Source organism: Hemiscyllium ocellatum, chromosome 24 (assembly GCF_020745735.1).
Source record: "Hemiscyllium ocellatum isolate sHemOce1 chromosome 24, sHemOce1.pat.X.cur, whole genome shotgun sequence".
NCBI classification, from domain to species: Eukaryota; Metazoa; Chordata; class Chondrichthyes; order Orectolobiformes; family Hemiscylliidae; genus Hemiscyllium; species Hemiscyllium ocellatum.
The window spans coordinates 16,780,027-16,798,945 of NC_083424.1; the positions used below are offsets into that span (position 1 = coordinate 16,780,027).

At 39.1% G+C, this 18,919-nt stretch overlaps 1 protein-coding gene across 2 annotated transcripts in view; it reads left to right on the forward strand.

The window, feature by feature from the left end:
* LOC132827072 (ATPase MORC2-like) overlaps positions 1–14,410 on the forward strand; it is a 93,281-nt gene extending 78,871 nt beyond the window's left edge. For both annotated transcript variants that reach the window (XM_060843523.1, XM_060843522.1), the window contains 7 exons: positions 503–661; positions 1,676–1,730; positions 2,007–2,148; positions 4,411–4,605; positions 5,634–5,727; positions 6,342–6,530; positions 9,435–14,410. In XM_060843523.1, the coding sequence (XP_060699506.1) occupies positions 503–661; positions 1,676–1,730; positions 2,007–2,148; positions 4,411–4,605; positions 5,634–5,727; positions 6,342–6,530; positions 9,435–9,503 (903 nt within the window). In that variant the 3' untranslated portion in view covers positions 9,504–14,410. The remainder of the gene's footprint in view (positions 1–502; positions 662–1,675; positions 1,731–2,006; positions 2,149–4,410; positions 4,606–5,633; positions 5,728–6,341; positions 6,531–9,434) is intronic.
* Positions 14,411–18,919: the final 4,509 nt, after the last annotated feature.

Genomic DNA, 18,919 nt, shown 5'->3' on the forward strand with positions numbered 1-18,919 from the left:
GATTAACAGCATTTTTATTCCTTAGTGTGTGAAGATGGCCATCAAAACTTCACACAAGTGCACTAAAGCAGGGACTCCAATTCGTTATTTGCAGAAAATTGTGTGTAGATTATTACATACCAATGCTGGACCAGATACTTTTTTCCCTGAGGTACCAAGTAGAAGCTAGGTGTTTCGTGCAGCAATAAGAATGGACAGCCCAACAAAGTGATTTAGCCTCCACTTTTAGCGGATTTAGCAGGAGCTGGCATCTGAGGCTTTGCAGAGGCTATTGTTTCCTTTCAGCTAGGTTGCAGTGCTGATTAGACTTTCAAAATGGGAAGCAAAGCAACCTACCAGGGAAATGTTGCAGTCATTCAATTGATATATGCTTCCAACAAACTCAAATTAATTACAAAACAGTGTTCCAAAAGTCTGGAAGTTGTTGGGAGCTTTATGTCGATACTTCCTAGTTCTAGAAGCCTTGTTTTATATTTTTAAAAATTACTTCTCCTTTACATAGTCTGCAGGGACACGAAAGAGGAATACAGCAATAGAAAGCAGTGAGGAAGAGGACATGGAAGATGAGGAGGAAGAGGAGCAGGAAGAAAGGAAAGTGAAGATATCTGCAAAGGTTTCAGACTCGAAGCGCCTTAAAAAGGACATAGCCGATGTTGTGGAGGTAGTTCAACAAACTGTTTTACGTGTATCCCCTCAGTAAATCTCCACTCATTGTTTATCCACTCCTCTTCCTCTCTGGCGGCTTTGATCCTTTCAATTACCTTTAAGAAAACTGTCCCCTATTCATTATTTTATTTATCTTTGCTTCCTGTAGATGCTGACTTTTGCTTGGCTATGTTTCGTGTTTCTGGTCACCATTTTCCTTAAATTGTACTACTTACATCAGCCTAAAGGAGTCATGTTTTTTGTAGCTGAGTGTCCTCACGCAGTTTCCAGTTGAATGATGGGCCGCAACAACATTGCCAATTACCCTTCACAGCAAGTACATTTAAGACAATTTTAACAGCTCAGACTGCTAACTCTGCATAGACCAGGGTTGGAACCTGGCACATTTCTGGCTAATATGGAGCTACAGCTCCCCATGTTGTCAAGTTGAGACATCAGTCAAATATGTTTCTTTGAACACGATCATTTGAAGTTGAGTATCCAGGAGGTTGGGTCATTCAGTAAGAGGGCACAGGTCACTATGTCTCCTGAGAGTCACCAGTTTTGATCATATGTTTGTGGGGAGAATCTTGTTGCCTGACCTTCCTCTCATCTCCCATACTCCTTCACTCCCAATAGTGGTGGTTTTTTTTAACCATTTATCCTCCCTTTCTCTCGACATACTATCTCCTTGGTAGTAGATGCAATTCTTAGGTCTGAATTATTATCTTGGGAGACTGGATGAGAGGAAAGGGAAGAAATAGGCCAAGATAGTTTTACTTGGTGCCTTGCAGTCCTTTTACTTAAAGTGCAAAGTCCCAGAAAGCAATAAATCACTTAGGAAAAGGTCTTTTAGGATTGGTCTTCCTGGACAGCTGCAACATGGCAGGCAAACTAATGGTGACTTGTTCTTGTTCTTGTTGAATCTAAATGATTATGTACACCTAGCCGTTGGCTCTTTGTGGTTGGAGGCAATTTCTTTTATAAGTTCTTTTGTGTTTCCCCCTGGTCTAACTGTATTTTATTACAGATTTCAGATAGTGGAGGAGAGCTTGAGGAGGTGGATGAGGCCAGCACTTCAAAAGGTGAGAATGCATTTCCATTCTCTGATGAAGTATATTCTTTGTCTTGTTAAAATGTCAAAGAATGTCTAACTGGTGGAAATCGGTGGGTACCCTGCTGACGCGTGCAGTAAGATTCAGTAGGAAGAGTATTAACACTCGCCATATTAAGAGATGGGATATGACTCTGAAGGTCTCAAATTATGAAAAACATCACTAGCAATATGTCCTTCAAAAGATTTTCTTCAATGCTTTGAGAAGCTCACACCTTTGTCAATTTTTTTTGTTCCTCCTGTATAGATAGAGGGCTTCTTGTAGAAGTTAAGGTTAATAAGGAATGGCATACAGGCCGAGTCACTGATGTTGCAACAAGTAAGCAGTCAGTGCGATGGAAGGTCAAGTTTGATTACGTTCCAACTGCAACTACTCCAAGAGACAGATGGTGAGAATATTATTTTGCTTCTTGCTCCTCACTCACTTCTCCACTGCATGATGCACAATAATGCTATATTTTAATCTGGTGATCCCTGAGTAACCTAAAATCAACCTCGATTTTTTTTAAATAGGGCCAGTAATTTGGAGCAGCAAGGTATCAGTCCATGAAACCATTTTCCTTAGGAAGCCACATAAATAATGAAAATGCCTCTGAGTGGCAAACTACAAGTCCTGTTTGTGGAACCACTCTACCTATTCTTTCTCATCTTTCTATCTTCACTTTGAAATTAAGGCTTGCAATCATTTATATCTGTGCCAGTGCTTCACAGCTGGACCTCTTCATCTTTTTTCAGTGCCTTCCTCCTGCAGCCCAGTGTCTTTTAGAATTTGAGCTCGTTGTCATGTAACCACCATTTTATTTACTCTGTCTTATTTCCTGATTAAATCGTGGTGGTGTCTAATGTAAGTTCTTGACCCAGCACCTAAATAACTCAGTTTGAAAAAATCTGATCTCCTGAGATAGTGAGGACTGCAGATGCTGGAGAGTCAGAGGTCGAAGGAGCAGGAGAGTTGATGTTTTGGACAGCTGCTTCTCAGATATTGCCTGACCTGCTGTGCTCTTTCCAGTACCACACAAAATCTGATCTCTGCTCATTTTGACTGTTCCATCTCAGTCTGAAACTCTCTAGTTCAAACATCTCTAGTTTGAACTGAAAATACAAAATCTAACCTTTAGTTGCAATGCTGATCTGTGTGGCCTTCTGTAATGAAGTTGAATGTATATCCCACTCTTATTTTTTAAATATTTATATTGATGATGTGCATTTTGAGATTAGATCATTATTTTACCTTTAATACTAAAATTGCAAACATGCAAGTTTTTGTCTGATAAAGTATGTAATAGGACTGAGACATAATGAGAAAATCAGAGCAAAGGAAATAGAAAGAGTGTTGGATGCATAGTGTCTGATCTTCATCGTTAATTTGTTTGCTTTGGTTCCACATTCTTTAATATTAGATTAGATTAGATTACTTACAGTGTGGAAACAGGCCCTTCGGCCCAACAAGTCCACACCGACCCGCCGAAGCGCAACCCACCCATACACCTACATTTACCCCTTACCTAACACTACGGGCAATTTAGCATGGCCAATTCACCTGACCCGCACATCTTTGGACTGTGGGAGGAAACCGGAGAACCCGGAGGAAACCCACGCAGACACGGGGAGAACGTGCAAACTCCACACAGTCGCCTGAGTCGGGAATTGAACCCGGGTCTCAGGCGCTATGAGACAGCAGTGCTAACCACTATGCCACCATGCCGCCCACAATATCATTGCCTGACAAAAACCTATCCGTCTCATTTTTACAACATTCAGTTGACCTAGCCTCAAGAGCCAAGGGAAGGAGACTTTTAGATTTCCATTGTCCTTCTTTGGAAAGTATTCAGTCTTGAGAAACTTTGCTTAAATTTTAAAATGGTGTTCCTTGCTCTGGACTAAATTTCTCTACCCTCTTGTACCTTTTAATCTACTTGAGCACCTAAGTTATATCACAGCATAAGATTGAGAAAATTCAAACACAGTCTATTTCACCTGTCCTTGTAAGTTGATTTTGTTTTCAGTCCATATATAACTGTACTCCAGATGCAGCCTAACCAGTGCCCATACACAACTGTAACATAATCTCCATTCTGTATGAATTGGGCTAATATTCCATTGGCTTTTTATAATTTTATATTTTAGAAATTATTTAGAGTATGATTAAATCACCAAAATCATCATAAAACACAACTGTTAATCTGTTTTGTTTCTTCAGTTCAAGGTGTACCATAATTTTTCCTTCAATCCATGCCCCTCCTTCAGTTTTTCCCTGCCTGTGTTGCTGTCTATCCTTGTGTGCATCTTGGTTAATCTATCTAACCTAGTTAGCCAGTCCATCCCTAGTCCATTGGTAGGTATAAATCAGGATTGATTATAAATGCTGGCACAACCAGCAACACCCACATCCCACGCATCATTGATTTTTTTTAAAACTAAATTTTCTACCAATTTAGTTGCATTTTGTTCCTTCTAATTGAGCAGAAAGCTCACTTCATAAATGTGGGTGCATCTGCCCATAATGAGTTTCTTTATCTTTGAAAAACTAGCAAACTATGATGGAACCAGTGAACAGAGGGTAATGATTGTATTTAGTCGTCGTTTTCTTTAATATTTTGTGATTGCAAGTTATTTTAATTGTTTCAGTTTGACATGTTTTATTCCTGCAGGGTTGAAAAGGGGTGTATGGATGTACGGCTGATGAAACCACCATCTCCAGAATACCAGACGCCTGACACACTTGGTGTGGAGGAGGACATCTCTGTGGAAACAGGATCAACTTCTGACAGTACAAGGATGGAGCCAGACACTACGCAACCAACAACCAGCAAAGAGACTGTGGAAGCGCTGGTGGTGAGCTTCAGGTGAGAGAATGATGGTTCGTTACCTGCCCCATCCATGCCAAAGTCAAAGAAAATGTGTAAGAAAAACGTTCAATCGTGATATCTTCATGATTTGGCAAAAAAAATCAAGAAGGGACATATTTCCAGAATGTGCTTTTCTGTATCAGCTTCTTGAGGTTTGTTCTGGGATACATCATGTATTGTTGGCTTTTACCCATGTGGCAATTTATTATGTTCAGTCCTAGATATTGATTATCAACAGCCTATTGTACCTTAGATGTTATGCTTCCGATCACAGTTTAGTGTTCCCTTATCCATTTTCCAGCATGTATCACTGTAATGATTAGAAGCTGGAACTATGGCTATGTTTGTTTTTAAATGCACTTCTTAATTTGGTTGTACATATATACTAGATCCCAGGATAGTATGCCTAACTGTGGTGACAGTTGAAGTTGACAAATTCTTCATATTCTGTGAAACCAGCTAGGGTCATCTGGGTCGTTACTATACTACATGTCCATTGATTATGTGGCCAGGAGCATTCCCATCATTACTTTTAAATTCATGTTTGTGTGGTTACTTTCAGTTCACAAACCAGCACCTGATATCGTCATTTGACTGTGAAGAGGTATTTTGCTAATCATAGAATTCCTACAGTGTGGAAACAGGTCCTTTGGCCCAACAAGTCCACACTGACCCTCCAAAGAGTAACCCATTCCCCTATCTTACATTTACCCCTGACTAATGCACCTAATCTACATATCCCCGAACATTATGGGCAATTTAGCATGGCCAGTTCACCCTAACCTGCACATTTTGGATTTTGGGAAGAAACCAGAGCACCCAGAGGAAACCCACACAACATGGGGAGAAAATGCAAACTCCAGATAGACAGTCGTCCAAGGCTAGAATCGAAGCCGTATCCCTGGCACTTTGAGGCAGCAGTGCTAACCACTGAGCCACCGTGCTGCTCATCTGTTCTCAGGTTTATTTGTAGTAGTTTAAGGATGAGTATGGTTGCTCACAAAAATGTTCTCTTTTCTGTTTAGGAATGCATTGCGATATTTTCTACCACCAAATTACAGGATAACAAAGGAGGAGTTAAGTTCAATGACACCAGAAGAGCTGGCTTCATTCCCACTGGTACATTTTAGCATAAAGATGCAAATTGTATACTTAATATCTTTACATTGCCTTTAGTATACTGGTGGAGGTGAGGGATATGTGTTGACAAGTGCTAAAGACTTGCTACCTTGACTTCTCAAGTGATACAAATCCAATATGATTTGTACAAGTTTTTTGTTAGCTAAGTTAATGGCATTCTTGTAGGTTCAAGCCCCAAGAAGAGTTGAGCATATAAAATAGGCTCACTCTTGATTGGGGTACTGAAGTATCTTTTGTTTTTGAGATAAGCCATCAATTTGTTCTGGTTGTTCAGATGAATGGAAAAGATCCTGTAACATATTTTCTAGTAAAATAAAATTCAATTAACAGCCTCTTGGAATAGCAAGACAATAATAAATGGTAACCACTTGCCACATAGCAAGCCATTGATCTAAATCAGTACTGCTGAGTGTCAGCTTGGATTTTGTGTTGTAGTTACTGGAGTTGGATTTGAACCCACAGCCTCCTTATTCAGAAGGGGAATTGTATTAAATGAACCAGTAGTTTCTGGATGGGGTAAAATGGCATATCAATGAAGTTGCTTTCTGTAACTGCTATTCTGAAATTACTTTTTTTCTTCTGTGCAAAAACAGAAGGATTATTTTGAACAGTACGAGGAGGGCCTGAAGAACCTCTGCACTGCGTATCAGACAAGGGCTGAAGAGCGTGTCCGAGCAACTGAGAAGAAGCTGCAGCAAAATGATGCAGAGCTGACAGATGCACAGGAAAAGCTCTGTAAATTGCGAAATAACATTGTAGAGCTGTTGCGGAAAGTACAAGAGGTAACACTGCATGTTGAGCAAGTAAATGTTCATAGTTACATACAGAGTGCTTAAGAACGAGGGAAGCTTGCTTATAGCTGTACTGCACTTGAAAAGTAGTTCCAAGCCCAAACTAAAAAGATCTGAATATTAAATTGAAATCTGAAATTAAGTTCTAATTATAACTAGACCATCTCATTTGAGGTCGCAAAGATAACATGTTGCAGTTTGGAATGTCACACTGACCACTTCTGTATTAAAGGATAGTCGGGGGTAAATGTAGAGTAGTGGGAGAATGGGTGGTTACTCTTCAGAGGGTTGGTGTTGCGTTGTTGGGCCAAGTGGCCTGTTTCTACACTGTAGGGATTCTAAATATAAGTCTTGATGCTATTATTTCATTAATTACATCAAGACTTAAAGAGATCAATACCAAGAATTTGAATTCTACTGGAATACTTGGTTGTAAAATTTAAACACCGTACGTCAGCAACAGTAGCTTGCATTTGCGTAATACCTTTAATGCAAAAAAAATCTCAATATAGCTATCAGAATTTTGGCAAAGTTTAAATACATTGGAGTTGGTAAGGGAAACAGTGAAAATGTAAAGTCTGTGTGAGATAAAGGAATGTATTCCTTTCTGGGTTTCAGCAGAAAGTGGGTTGAGAGCTCGTGCTGGATTTCATCAGTGTACTGGTCGAAGCTTGTACTGTCTTCAGTGGTGTCACCAAGAGGCAGTATGAGGAAAAGGATGAGTCAATTTCTAGATCTCTCAACATTCAGCTCAAGTACAAATGTTCATTACAGAAATTATAACACCAAAGCAAACCATTTGGCCCACTGTATGTAAATGAGCTCTTATGGAAGCAGAGCTGAAAGCTTTGATACTTAACTCCAATGTTGTATGAAATTTGGATAAATGTGAGGTGTTGCATTTTGATAAGGCAAACCAGGGTAGAACTTGTACAATTAATAGTAAGGCCCTGGGAAATTTGACAACAAAGGGACCTAGGGGCAGTGGTGCATAATTCCTTGAAAGTGGAGTCACAGGTAAACAGGGTGGCAAAAAAGGCATTTGGCACCCTTGCCCTCATTGGTCAGAACATTGAGTATAGGAGTTGGGATATCATGTTGCTGTTGTAGAAGACATTAGTGAGGCCACTTCTGGATTACTGTGTACAATTGTGGTAGCTGTGCTATGGAAGGATGTTGCAGGGACTGGAGGGTTTGAGTCCTAGGGAGACTGAATCGGCTGGATTTCTTTTCCTATTGAGTGTTGGAGGCTGAGGGGTGACCTTGTAGGAGTTTAGAAAATCAGGAGCAGGATAGAAAGAATAGCTAGAGTCGTTTTCCCTGGATGGTGCGGCACAGGAGTCCAAAGCATAGAGGGTGTAGGTTTAAGGGGAGCGGACAGATTTAAAAAAGAACCGAGGGGTAACATTTTCACACAGAGTGATATGTTATGGAGTGAGTTGCCAGAGAGAAGTGGGTGCAGTTACAGCATTTAAAAGGCATCTAGATGGGTACGCCAATAAGAAGGATTTAGAGAGATGGAAACTTAACGCTGGCAAGTGACATTAGGTCAAATTGGGATGTCTGGTTGGTGCCGACGAGTTGGTTGATGGGTCTGTTTCCATGCTATAGGACTTTACAGAAAAATTGTTACTTTTTAAGATCATGAATTTTACACAGTGCATCACAGATAAATGCATCCATAGCATTTACTTACCTTCATTAGTTTCTGTAGCTGATAAACTGTTCAAGGAAACATTCAGGTGTGATCTTTCCCCTATTTGGTTTTCTTAAAGAAATTGAATAATTACATGCAGATAAAATAATTGTGTGCTATGGAGAGAGGTTGGAGTGGATCCAGTGTTGTTTGCAGAAGTGAAAATGTGCCTTTAGGGCTACTTGTGCTGTTACGATTCCACAAGTAGTGGAATCCCCTGTCAATATAGTTTAGATCAGTACTATATTATGGAACTAGAACTGTATCGGTTGCATTGTGAGATAGAATAGGTGGAAATACATGCATAACCTCTGAGAACAAGATAAAAACAAAGTATTGGAGAAAGTTAGATCTGGCAGCATTTGTACAAATAGGAACAATTAAAATTGAGTCCAATATGGCTTCTCTTTGCAACTCAGAAGAATCATATTGGACTAGAATGCTCCACAAATGCTGTCATACCTGCTGACGTTCTCCAGTTGTTGTTTTTATGAGCTCTCTAGCATCTACAGGACTTCGTTTTTCCTTAAAACAGTAGAATTTTATGGAAAGCATGCAACTTTAAAAAGTCTTTTGCGTGGCAAATTTCAGTGATTATTAATAGCTTGTCTTGAAAGAAGTTGGAATTCAGATAATAGAGATAAATGGTGAAAACTTGAGATTCTTAAAATGGACTATTCGGAGCCCATTTGGAATTTGCTATGGGTAGTCACATCTAGTGTTGATCATATTTTGGAGTTTGTTCACTCTAGTTCCACTGGCAAAGACATATATTGACTGAACCATCGAGACCTACAAATTTTTTTCCCTGGTTGCTGATCAAAGCTTAAGTGCGACAATTGATCTCTGAGAGTAGACAGTCCCCCAGTGGTCTCATCCTCGCGTACCATTGAGTATTGGGAATGCATCTCTGTGAACAGCATGCCGAAGCAGCACTGTGCTGTGCTTAACTGTTTCAGTCTTGTTAAAGGCTTCCAATACTTACTATGCATGAAGTTGTGTATTTGACTAAAATACTTAAGTGCCACAGAAGCAATGAAAAATGGAGTATCTGGAGTCAGCTTCTGCATTAGAGATGAAAGCATTTTTAACATTATATTTACTTAAGTGTCAGTTTATTTTAAATTAAGTCAGTTTTAAGAATTCTGTGTAATAAAGTATTGAGTAATGGTAATTGATCTTTATTTTTGCATTAACAGGATATTGAAATTAACACAGATGATGAACTTGATGCATATATTGAAGAACTAATCACAAAGGTGGACTGATGTGGATGCTACCATGCCTGCCACAAAGTGGGTCAGAAAGTCTGTTGGCACACTGCTGCAAAGTGGACTTTAAAAAAAGTTAGCAGTGTTTTAGAAAAGAGTTACTTCATTTTGAGGTTTTAGCTTTAAAGTTTTACACCTTGTTCAATGGGCTTGGAATTTTGTATTATATTTATTAAAATTACAACTGTACCATTTTTTTTTGCCAGTCTATCTCCTGACCATACATGACCACTGTTTATTCTCCCTGAAACCTTCTAAGTTTCTTGGCTACATGGACTACAGTTGTCTGTTTGAAATTTGTGTACCTTTTGCAGGCTTACGCCACTCCAAAAGCCTGCCCCACCATTCAGTAGGATCATGGCTGATCCAGCACTCCATTGTCTTGCATTTTCCCCATAACCCTTGATTCCCCTACTGATGAAGAATCTATCCAGGTCGGCCTTAATTGAACACAAGATGTTCAAAGATGCTGACATTTTAGGATCTGTTGCAGTGGGTACTGCCATCCCTCTGCCACCTCAGCACATTCTTTATGTGTTGGCCTTGATCGGTGGTGCTATACTCAAGCTTGGTCTTACCTTCATGACAAATGCATTTTTCAGTAGGGTTCAGTGCATTAGGAACAAGGTTAATATAGATTGTTTTGCAAGACCAAAAGTTTACTTGCTCTTGGCTGAAATGTCAGTCCCATTGATATGCTAATGGGTCTTGAACTCTCACTTTTTAACTCTTAAGAGTCAACTGAACAATTTAAAGCCTGTATTTAAAGCCCCTCTTTGTGGTATTATCTTCTAGCAATAGTATACATTCCCCTGCTTGTTCCTTCAGCTACCCCTCCCAAGGAAGGCAAGTCTTATTAACAGCAGCGATATCAATTTGAGATAATCTGTGTGAATTCTAACATTCCAAGTTGCTATTTAGTTTGTTTTCTTTGATGACAAAGAAGTATCCTACAGGCTATAATTCCCCATTAAAAAAGAAGTGGAACAATCCATTTTGAGAGCACCTGTTCTTGCCTCTTCACCATTTTGGGTGAGCAGAGAGTATCCAAAAAGGGACTGTTCAGTCACAAATACTGCTGTTCAAAGACCGCTCTGTCCCAACTCATGCCAGGCACTCCCCAGTTTATCAGATCTGTCATTAGCACCAATTCACTTTCATGTCAGGACTTGGTAACTGGTATGACCTTGCAAATGACTCAATTGATTCATTTTCCAGATTTAAGAGAAGAATTCTCCTCCCAATTTCAGAAATGCAACAATTCTGAATACAAAAAGAAAGGTAATTAAAAACTATTGAGGTATTTCCTCTGGTCTAATGCAGGGACCGATGGAAAGGATAGACCAATTAAGTGTACGTCCCATTCACTGACATACTGGCATTTATAAGCATTATCTGTGACATGGACTTGAAAAGAATGCAGATTCTTAGTTTACATTTCAATATAAAGACAGACCACAAATCAGAGACACCCTGAAGAAGAGTTACACCTGAAACGGCAACTTCTCCACCACCTGATGCTGCCTGGCTTGTGTTCTTCCAGTCTCTGCTTGGTGTCTACCACAAATCCTTAGTGACATACAGATTTTAAGAATTTAGTAAAAGTAAATCTCATGCACTGTTACAGACCTCAGTGTTTTGATCCCAGCTGGTGATAATACTGGGCTAGTCAGACCCCAGTCTTAAACTAACTTGTTTACCATGATGGTCAGTCAATGAACATATCTACAGGAGGTGGCTGATTAACTTTGCTGTTTTGTTAAAAGTATATTACACAAAAGCGTAAACAAAACTACACTCTACAAGAATTGTGTACAATGTTAATAAATGTGAAGTCATCCATTTCAGTAGGAATAACAATAAAAAGGACTATTATTTGAATGGTAAGAAACTGCAAAGGGACCTGGGTGTCCATGTGCATGAATCACAGAAGGTTGGTCTGCAGATGCATCAGCTAATTAAAAAGCCAAATGGAATTTTGTTCATCCTTTGCTAAAGCAGGGAGGTTATGTTGCAGCTGTACGGGGTGCTGGTGAAGCCGCACCTGGAGTATAGTGTACAATTGTGGTCTTGAGAAGGGATATCCTGGCACTTGAAGGGGTACAGGGGAGGTTCATTAGGTTGGTTCTGGAGTTGAGGGGTTAGCTTATGAGGAGAGACTGAGTAGACCAGGATTATATTCATTGGAATTTAGAAGAATGGGAGGCGAGAGGAGAGAGAATCTTGTAGAAACACACACAATTATGAAGGGAATAGATAAGATAGAAGCAGAGGATGTTTCCACTGGTGGATGAAACTAGGATAAAAGGCATAGCCTCAAAATTAGGGGGAGCAAATGGTTGTGAATCTTGTCCAGGAAGTAGTTGAGGCTTCCTCAGTAGATGTTTTTAAAGCTAAAATAGGTAATATTTTGAATAGTAAAGGGTTTAAGGGTTATGGTGAGAGGGTAGGTGAGTGAAACTAAGACCATGAAAAAAATCAGCCATGATCTTATTGAGGCGTGGAACAGGCTTGAATGACCAGATGGCCTACTCCCGCACCTAGTTCTTATGTTACAAATATCTGATATAAATATTAAAACTTTTTTCCCTCAACAACAACCTTACAGATTATCAACCCCCATTGAAAGATCAGCCTACTCCCATTTTACAAGCTTTCAGTCAGTATGGCTGATAAGTAGTTTATTTTTGGCACACCTCTGCATTTACTTGATCATCATTTTTCAGCTGGTATTTCTCGCTGAGACCCTTGGACTGCTATCACAACTAATTTTTTTTTTTAACAATGACTTCCTCAGATTCCTCTTTCACGTCATTCTGTTTCTGGAGCTTTTCTCTTGCTGACTATAAGCCACTCAGCTTGTTTTTGTTATGTCCTGATTATTTTAGAGATTTAAGGCCTGTAACTGCAGCAACATTTTTTTCTCTCTGATTTGGTTCTTTGAAAGAAACCTGGGTACAATCTGACCTTCTGGCTAATTCGATTTTTACTAAAAATTATAGATTTCCGTCTTGTATCATAGGGGACTTTGTTCCGAGGCACAACCCATCTCTCTTTTTGTTACTCTTCTACTCGTCGTTTCTCAGTGTTGAACTATTCACCTCAAGGATTTTTAAAGCACAAATTGCCAGATAACCTTTTACCACTTGAAACTCAGAACAGAGACTAAAATTATATCTGTTCTTTTAAATGTCTACAAGAGATCCAAAATCAAGCTATAAATAGTACTGTCCATTTTAGCACCCAAGTTTTCAAATTAAAATAATATATCATGATCCTTATCATTTCTACAAATCAAACTGATGCTTTATCCCTGGGTAAAGGCCTGAACAAGGAGATGTAAACATTTCCAACTCTTTAAAGCCAGTTACAACCTTATCAACCGAAACTCTACTAGTCAACAACCCAGTAACTAAATGAAATCACAGATGCACAGAAATCTGATGAAGGATGTGCTTCAATTTGAGAAGACTATCAGAGAAAGAACTAGGCCATTCAGTCCATCAAGTCAGTTCACTAATCAAGAAGGTCATGGCTGAACTGATAATGATTATTTTCACTTTATCTTTTCTCCAACACCTTATCTTCCCTTGCTAATTAAAAATGTCTATTTCAGCCTTTCGTCTATTTAATGATCCAGCCTCAATAGTTGTTTGCAATAAGTTATTCCACAGATTCACCATCTTCAGCAGAAATCCCTCCTCCATCTCTGTCTTCATTGCACATTTCTGCCCTCTTGTCCTGGCTTCTCCCACAAGGGGAAATAAACTGTTGTTCTTAAGGTAGAGGTAACTAGGGATAGGCAATAAATGCTGGCACCCATTTCCTGGTGAACAAAAAAGGTGATATTCCAGGGTTGAGGGGGGATTGGGAGGAGGAGAGTAAAATGTTAATTTCTGACGAGCTAATGAAGTAATGTACACCATGAAATAATGAAATGTCACATGATCATGCTGTGTTTTGCAATTACAAAATGAAACTGTAATAAGAGATTTCATATTTAGTGAATGGTTTCTTTACCTAAACAGACTTGACATTTTTTTTAGTAGTTCACAAGCTCTAACATAAGTTAACATCCAGTAATTGCCATATCTAGTATATCATTGCATTTTCACTTTGATGTTTGTTATCTATAAACTTCAGTATTTCACACTCTTGTTCAAAGACTTACCTTTAGGCACATTTAAGCAACTGCTGGAGATGCATATGGATAGCAGTGAGTTGAGGGGTGCATAGATTAAGTTATTATATTTTTCATTAGGATTAAACCTCGGCACAACATCGTGGACCAAAGGGCCTGTTCTGTGCTGGACTTTTCTATGTTCTATAAACGCGAATGAAAGTTGATCTTGTGTAAGTGTGACGCCTATTTTTGGCCAAAAGATCTGGAATCTCCATATATCTTGTGTAAAAGTCAACCTGAGTTCTTCACAGATAACAGATCAACAATTGAGAGTCAAGGTATCCTTTACATAAATGTTACAATGAGGGAATAAATCTTTTTCGTGCTTTTGAATGTTCAAGATTCATCTGGTTTTGTAATGAATGAGACGTGATCAGAATGAAGGGAATAACTGCAGGATGGAGAAAAAGGAGGCAATAGGTAGGCTTCATCACTGCCACTGATCTGTGAATGGATCGTTAATTCATGGAGCTGACACTATTTTCAATTCAAATCATTCAGAAAATGTGGAATTATGAATGTATTGGACAGTACAGAGGATGATTATCTATGGGATGACAAATGAAGAAGCGGATGCTGTGCTACTTCTAACTAAGGATAGTGAAGATGATGAGGATCCATGCATGATATCATTTATTCTCATGATAATGAAGCTTTATTCGGTGGTGAAGATGTTGAACAGTGTGATTTTGCAGGATTTTAATGAACTTTTATATTGGACATGTTTAAGATGTATCATGTAATTGTAATTTAAAGCTGTATTATACTTCTATTTCTACTTTTTGTATGTATAAATAAAAACTTAATTACTAATTTTTTATTGTCTTTATGGTAATTACCATAATTTGTTTCTTTCCATTTAGAGATCAATTGGGCTTTGGCTAATGATAACAGTATTCAGCCCCTCGAAAGTAGTAATAATTGACCCCATAAATTAAAACAATTTGACTTTTACACTAGTATATATGGTATTCAAGAACAAAACCTGCATTTCTGATTTTTTTTAAAAAGTGTGATAAAGGGCAATGGAAAGCAGGCAGGAAAGTGGAGTTGAGACCAAGATAAGCTCGGCCATGATCATGTTAATATGGTGGTGGGCTCAAAGGCTGAATTGCTTAAGGAATACTCTTAATTCCTATGTTCCTCATCTATAACACTGGAGCAAGTATTGTGAGACACTTTAGCAAATACCAGTTACCTTCAAAGAGCATACAGCACAGCAACAGGCTGTTCAAGCCATCACTGACACATGATACCTTTCTAAATGAAAAAGCTTTTGTCTCCATGTGGTCCACATCCCTCTTCACCACCAATTCATGTGTATGTCTCTTAAATATTGCTATTATATCTGCTTCTGCCACTTCCTTTCGCAGCACATTCCATGCACTTCACACCCTCTATGTAAAAAAAACTTGTCTCAAATCTCCTTTAAACTTTTCCCCCTTTAATCTTAAATCTATGTACCCCAGTAACACTTTTACACTGCGATCAATGCTCGATGGTCCATGCCTTCTATAATTTTGTGAACTTCTATCAGGTTACCAGCAACCCTTCGTATTCAAATGAAAACCAAATTTGTTCAGTCTGACTTCGTAACAGCTGCCAAACAAGACAAAGTCCTGGTTATTCTTTAGTGTACCCACTCCAAAGTCTCCACATCTTTCTGGTGTGGCGACCAGAACTGTGCGCATTATTCCAAATGTATTCTATACAGCTGTGACATGACTTGCCATTTGTTATATTCTGTGTCCTGATGAAAAAGGCACACATGCCAGATGCCTGGCATTGCCCATGGTGGGGTCTTGGCCTGGCATGGCAGTCTCTCTGCTTGGCATGGTGATTCTGTGGCAGTCTCATGGCCTGGCATGGTCTCCGTGTGGACATTTGGTTTTGAGGTTATTCCTCGATGTGTGGTCCCAGAGTGGCTAAGCACTTCAACTTTATTTTCTACTTAAAACTAAAAGTCTGCAATGTGTAACTTTTAACCTTATTTTGTATGTTTTACACTATACTATAATTAGTGCAATGTTTAACTTTTAACTTTGTTATTTCTTTCTACCTTGTTCTTAAGTTTCTGTACCTAGGTACTTGTACACAAGATGACACCTTGTGTGGCAACATTATGCACTTTTCACTGTACTCCTGTGCCTGAGTACATGTGACAATAAAATCAAATCAAATGACTACTGTATCCACTTATGTTTTGATTTCCAATACACTTCGATCCCTCTTGTATGTTGATCCTTGTAACGATGTCACAGATATGTTCCTGACTTGTCATAAATAGAACAATATGTTAAAGAAACACATGAAGAGAAAGGCAAATGTCAAAAGTCTAGCCATGTGAATGTTAGAAACTCATGCACAGGAGAATGTACAGTAGACTAGCAAGTCTTAGGAAGTAGAGTTTATGAAATAATTTTTCAGTAATAGATATACCAGACTACAATCCTACTGTTCTATGAATACTTTCTCTTACAGTATTTAGTCTTAATATGCAATAAGTTCAAGTCTGAAGTGGTCCTTGACCTTCTCAACCAGTCTGCCCTGAACCCAAACTCATGGATGTCAGCATAAAAACACACAAAATAATTACCATGTCTCCTTGTATCTGTCCTCCATTAAATCTAAAAATACACTTTCCAGTCAAGGACAGTAATTTAAAAGAGGGGTTCAGCCTGATTTTTAGCCCATCTTGCCCAGGGGCAAAGTCTAAATCTCACTGGAAACTGGTTAAATCAACTGAAACCAACAGTGGTAAATTGGACCCTCCAGGGTTGAATAGTGCACTACTGTTACAGTGACCAAGAGAATACAGTCTTTATTTGTGCTGGAGAAAATATTAAAAATCCAAAGCTCATATGAAATTAGCATTTTCAAGGAATAAGACTTTATGTTGCTCGAACATTTTCCATCAATGTTTGGTGCTCTTTACAATAACAAAATGGTGGTTAAATGCCCTCTGCTGACTTCTTTATTCCAGAGCAGATGTCTTGGTTAGTTTTTTTTCTTGTCCTCCTGTCTTCAAAACAATTGAAGCTCCATAACTGCTACTTTTCTGGAGATTAGTTAAATTAGCATAGACCCAACATTGAGGCTGAGGGGCTGTTGCAGTAATATTCAGTATATTGTGATCCTTATTACATTAAGGTAGTAAAATCAGTAACTTTTACAGAAATATAAGTATTTGGGGAATTGGAGCAGGTCATTCAGCCCATTGAGCCTGCTCCAACATGTAAAATGATCATGGTTGATTGAATGTTTCAATGACTTTTACTGATGCTATACCCTTAAACCTTCATGCCATCAATAACCAAGGATTAATCAACATCTATTTTAGATACACTCAAAGACTGTGCTTCTGGGGTAGAGAATTCCACTAAATTCACTAAAAACATTTCTTCTCATCTTGGCCCTAAATGGCACCTTCCTTATTTTGAAATCATCTGCCCTGGTTCTACATTGTCTAACCAAGAGAGACATCTTATGTACACTGACCCTATACATCCCTTTCAGTTTTCAATTATTTTAATTCTCGTTCTTCAAAACATTAGAGAATACAATCCCTGTTTGTTCAATCATCATTGTACCATCTGCCATCCCAGGAACAAGTCTGGTAAACCTTTGTTACACTCTCTCTCTAGCAATAATACTTTGCTGAAATAACAAGGTGTAATGTGCACACAATACTCCAGGTACCAACACAACCAAGCTCCTACACAACTGAAACAAAACTTTGCTACAGCTATATTCAAATCCTCATGCAATAAAAGCTAACATTGTTAGCCTTAGTAGCTTGCTGCACCTGCATACTAGCCTTTTGTGTCTTGCTGACTAGGAGCCCCAAGTCCCCTTGCACATCTACACTTTACAACCTCATGATTTAAGAAATACTACAGACACCTGTTCTTCCCATTTCACATTTTTCAACATAATATTCCTTTAACCATGTTCTTCACTCATCACTAAGCCTGTTCAAATCTGCCTGAAAATGTTTTGCATCTTTCTCATAATACGCATTCCTGATTAGCTTTGTATCCACTCGTAACATTTGAAAATATTACATTTGATTCCCAAATTCAAAGCATTGATATGTATTATGAATAGAGCCATAGAGATGTACAGTATGAAAACAGAACCTTCGGTCAAACTCTTCCATGCCGACCAGATATCCCAATCCAATCTAGTTCCACCTGCCAGCACCCGGCCCATTTCCTTACAAACTCTTCCTATTCATACACCCATCCAAATACCTTTTAAATGTCGTAATTGTACTAGCCTCCACCACTTCCTCTGGCAGCTCATTCCATACACATACTACCCCTTGAGTGAAAAAGTTGCCCCTTAGGTCTCTTTTATATCTTTCCCCTCTCACCCTAAACCTATGCCCTCTAGTTCTGGACTCCCCCACTCCAGGGAAAAGACTTTGTCTATTTATCCTTTCCATGCCCCTCATGATTTTATAAACCTCTGACGCTCCAGGGAAAATAGCCCCAGCCTATTCAACCTCTCCCTGAAGCTCAAATCCTCCAACCCTGGCAACATCCTTGTAAATCTTTTCTGAACCCTTTCAAGTTTCACAACATCTTTCCGATAGGAAGGAGACCAGAATTGCACGCAATATTCCAACTGCGGCCTAACCAATGTCCTGTATAGCCGCAACATGACCTCCTAACTCCTGTACTCAATACTCTGACCAATAAAGGAAAGCATACCTACTGCTTTCTTCACTATCCTATCTACCTGTGACTCCACTTTCAAGGAGCTATGATCCTGCACTCCAAGGTATCTTTGTTCTGCAACACTTCCTAGGGCCTTACCATGAAGTGTATATGTCCTGCTAAGATTTGTTTTCCAAAAATGCAGCACCTCACATTTATTTAAATTAAACTCCATCTGCCACATCTGAGCCCACTGGCCCATCTGATTATGATCCCGTTGTAAGCTGAGGTAACCTTCTTCGCTGTCCACTACATCTCCAATTTTGATGTCATCAGCAAACTAACTATACCTCTTATGCTCACATCCAAATCATTTATATAAATGATGAAAGGTAATGGAACCGATTCTTGTGCCACCCCACTGGTCACAGGCCTTCACTCTGAAAAACAACCCTCCACCACCACCCTCTGTCTTCCACCACTGAGCCAGTTCTGTATTCAAATGCGAGTTCTCCCTGTATTCCGTGAGATCTAATCTTGCTAACCAGTCTCTCTTGGGGAACCTTGTT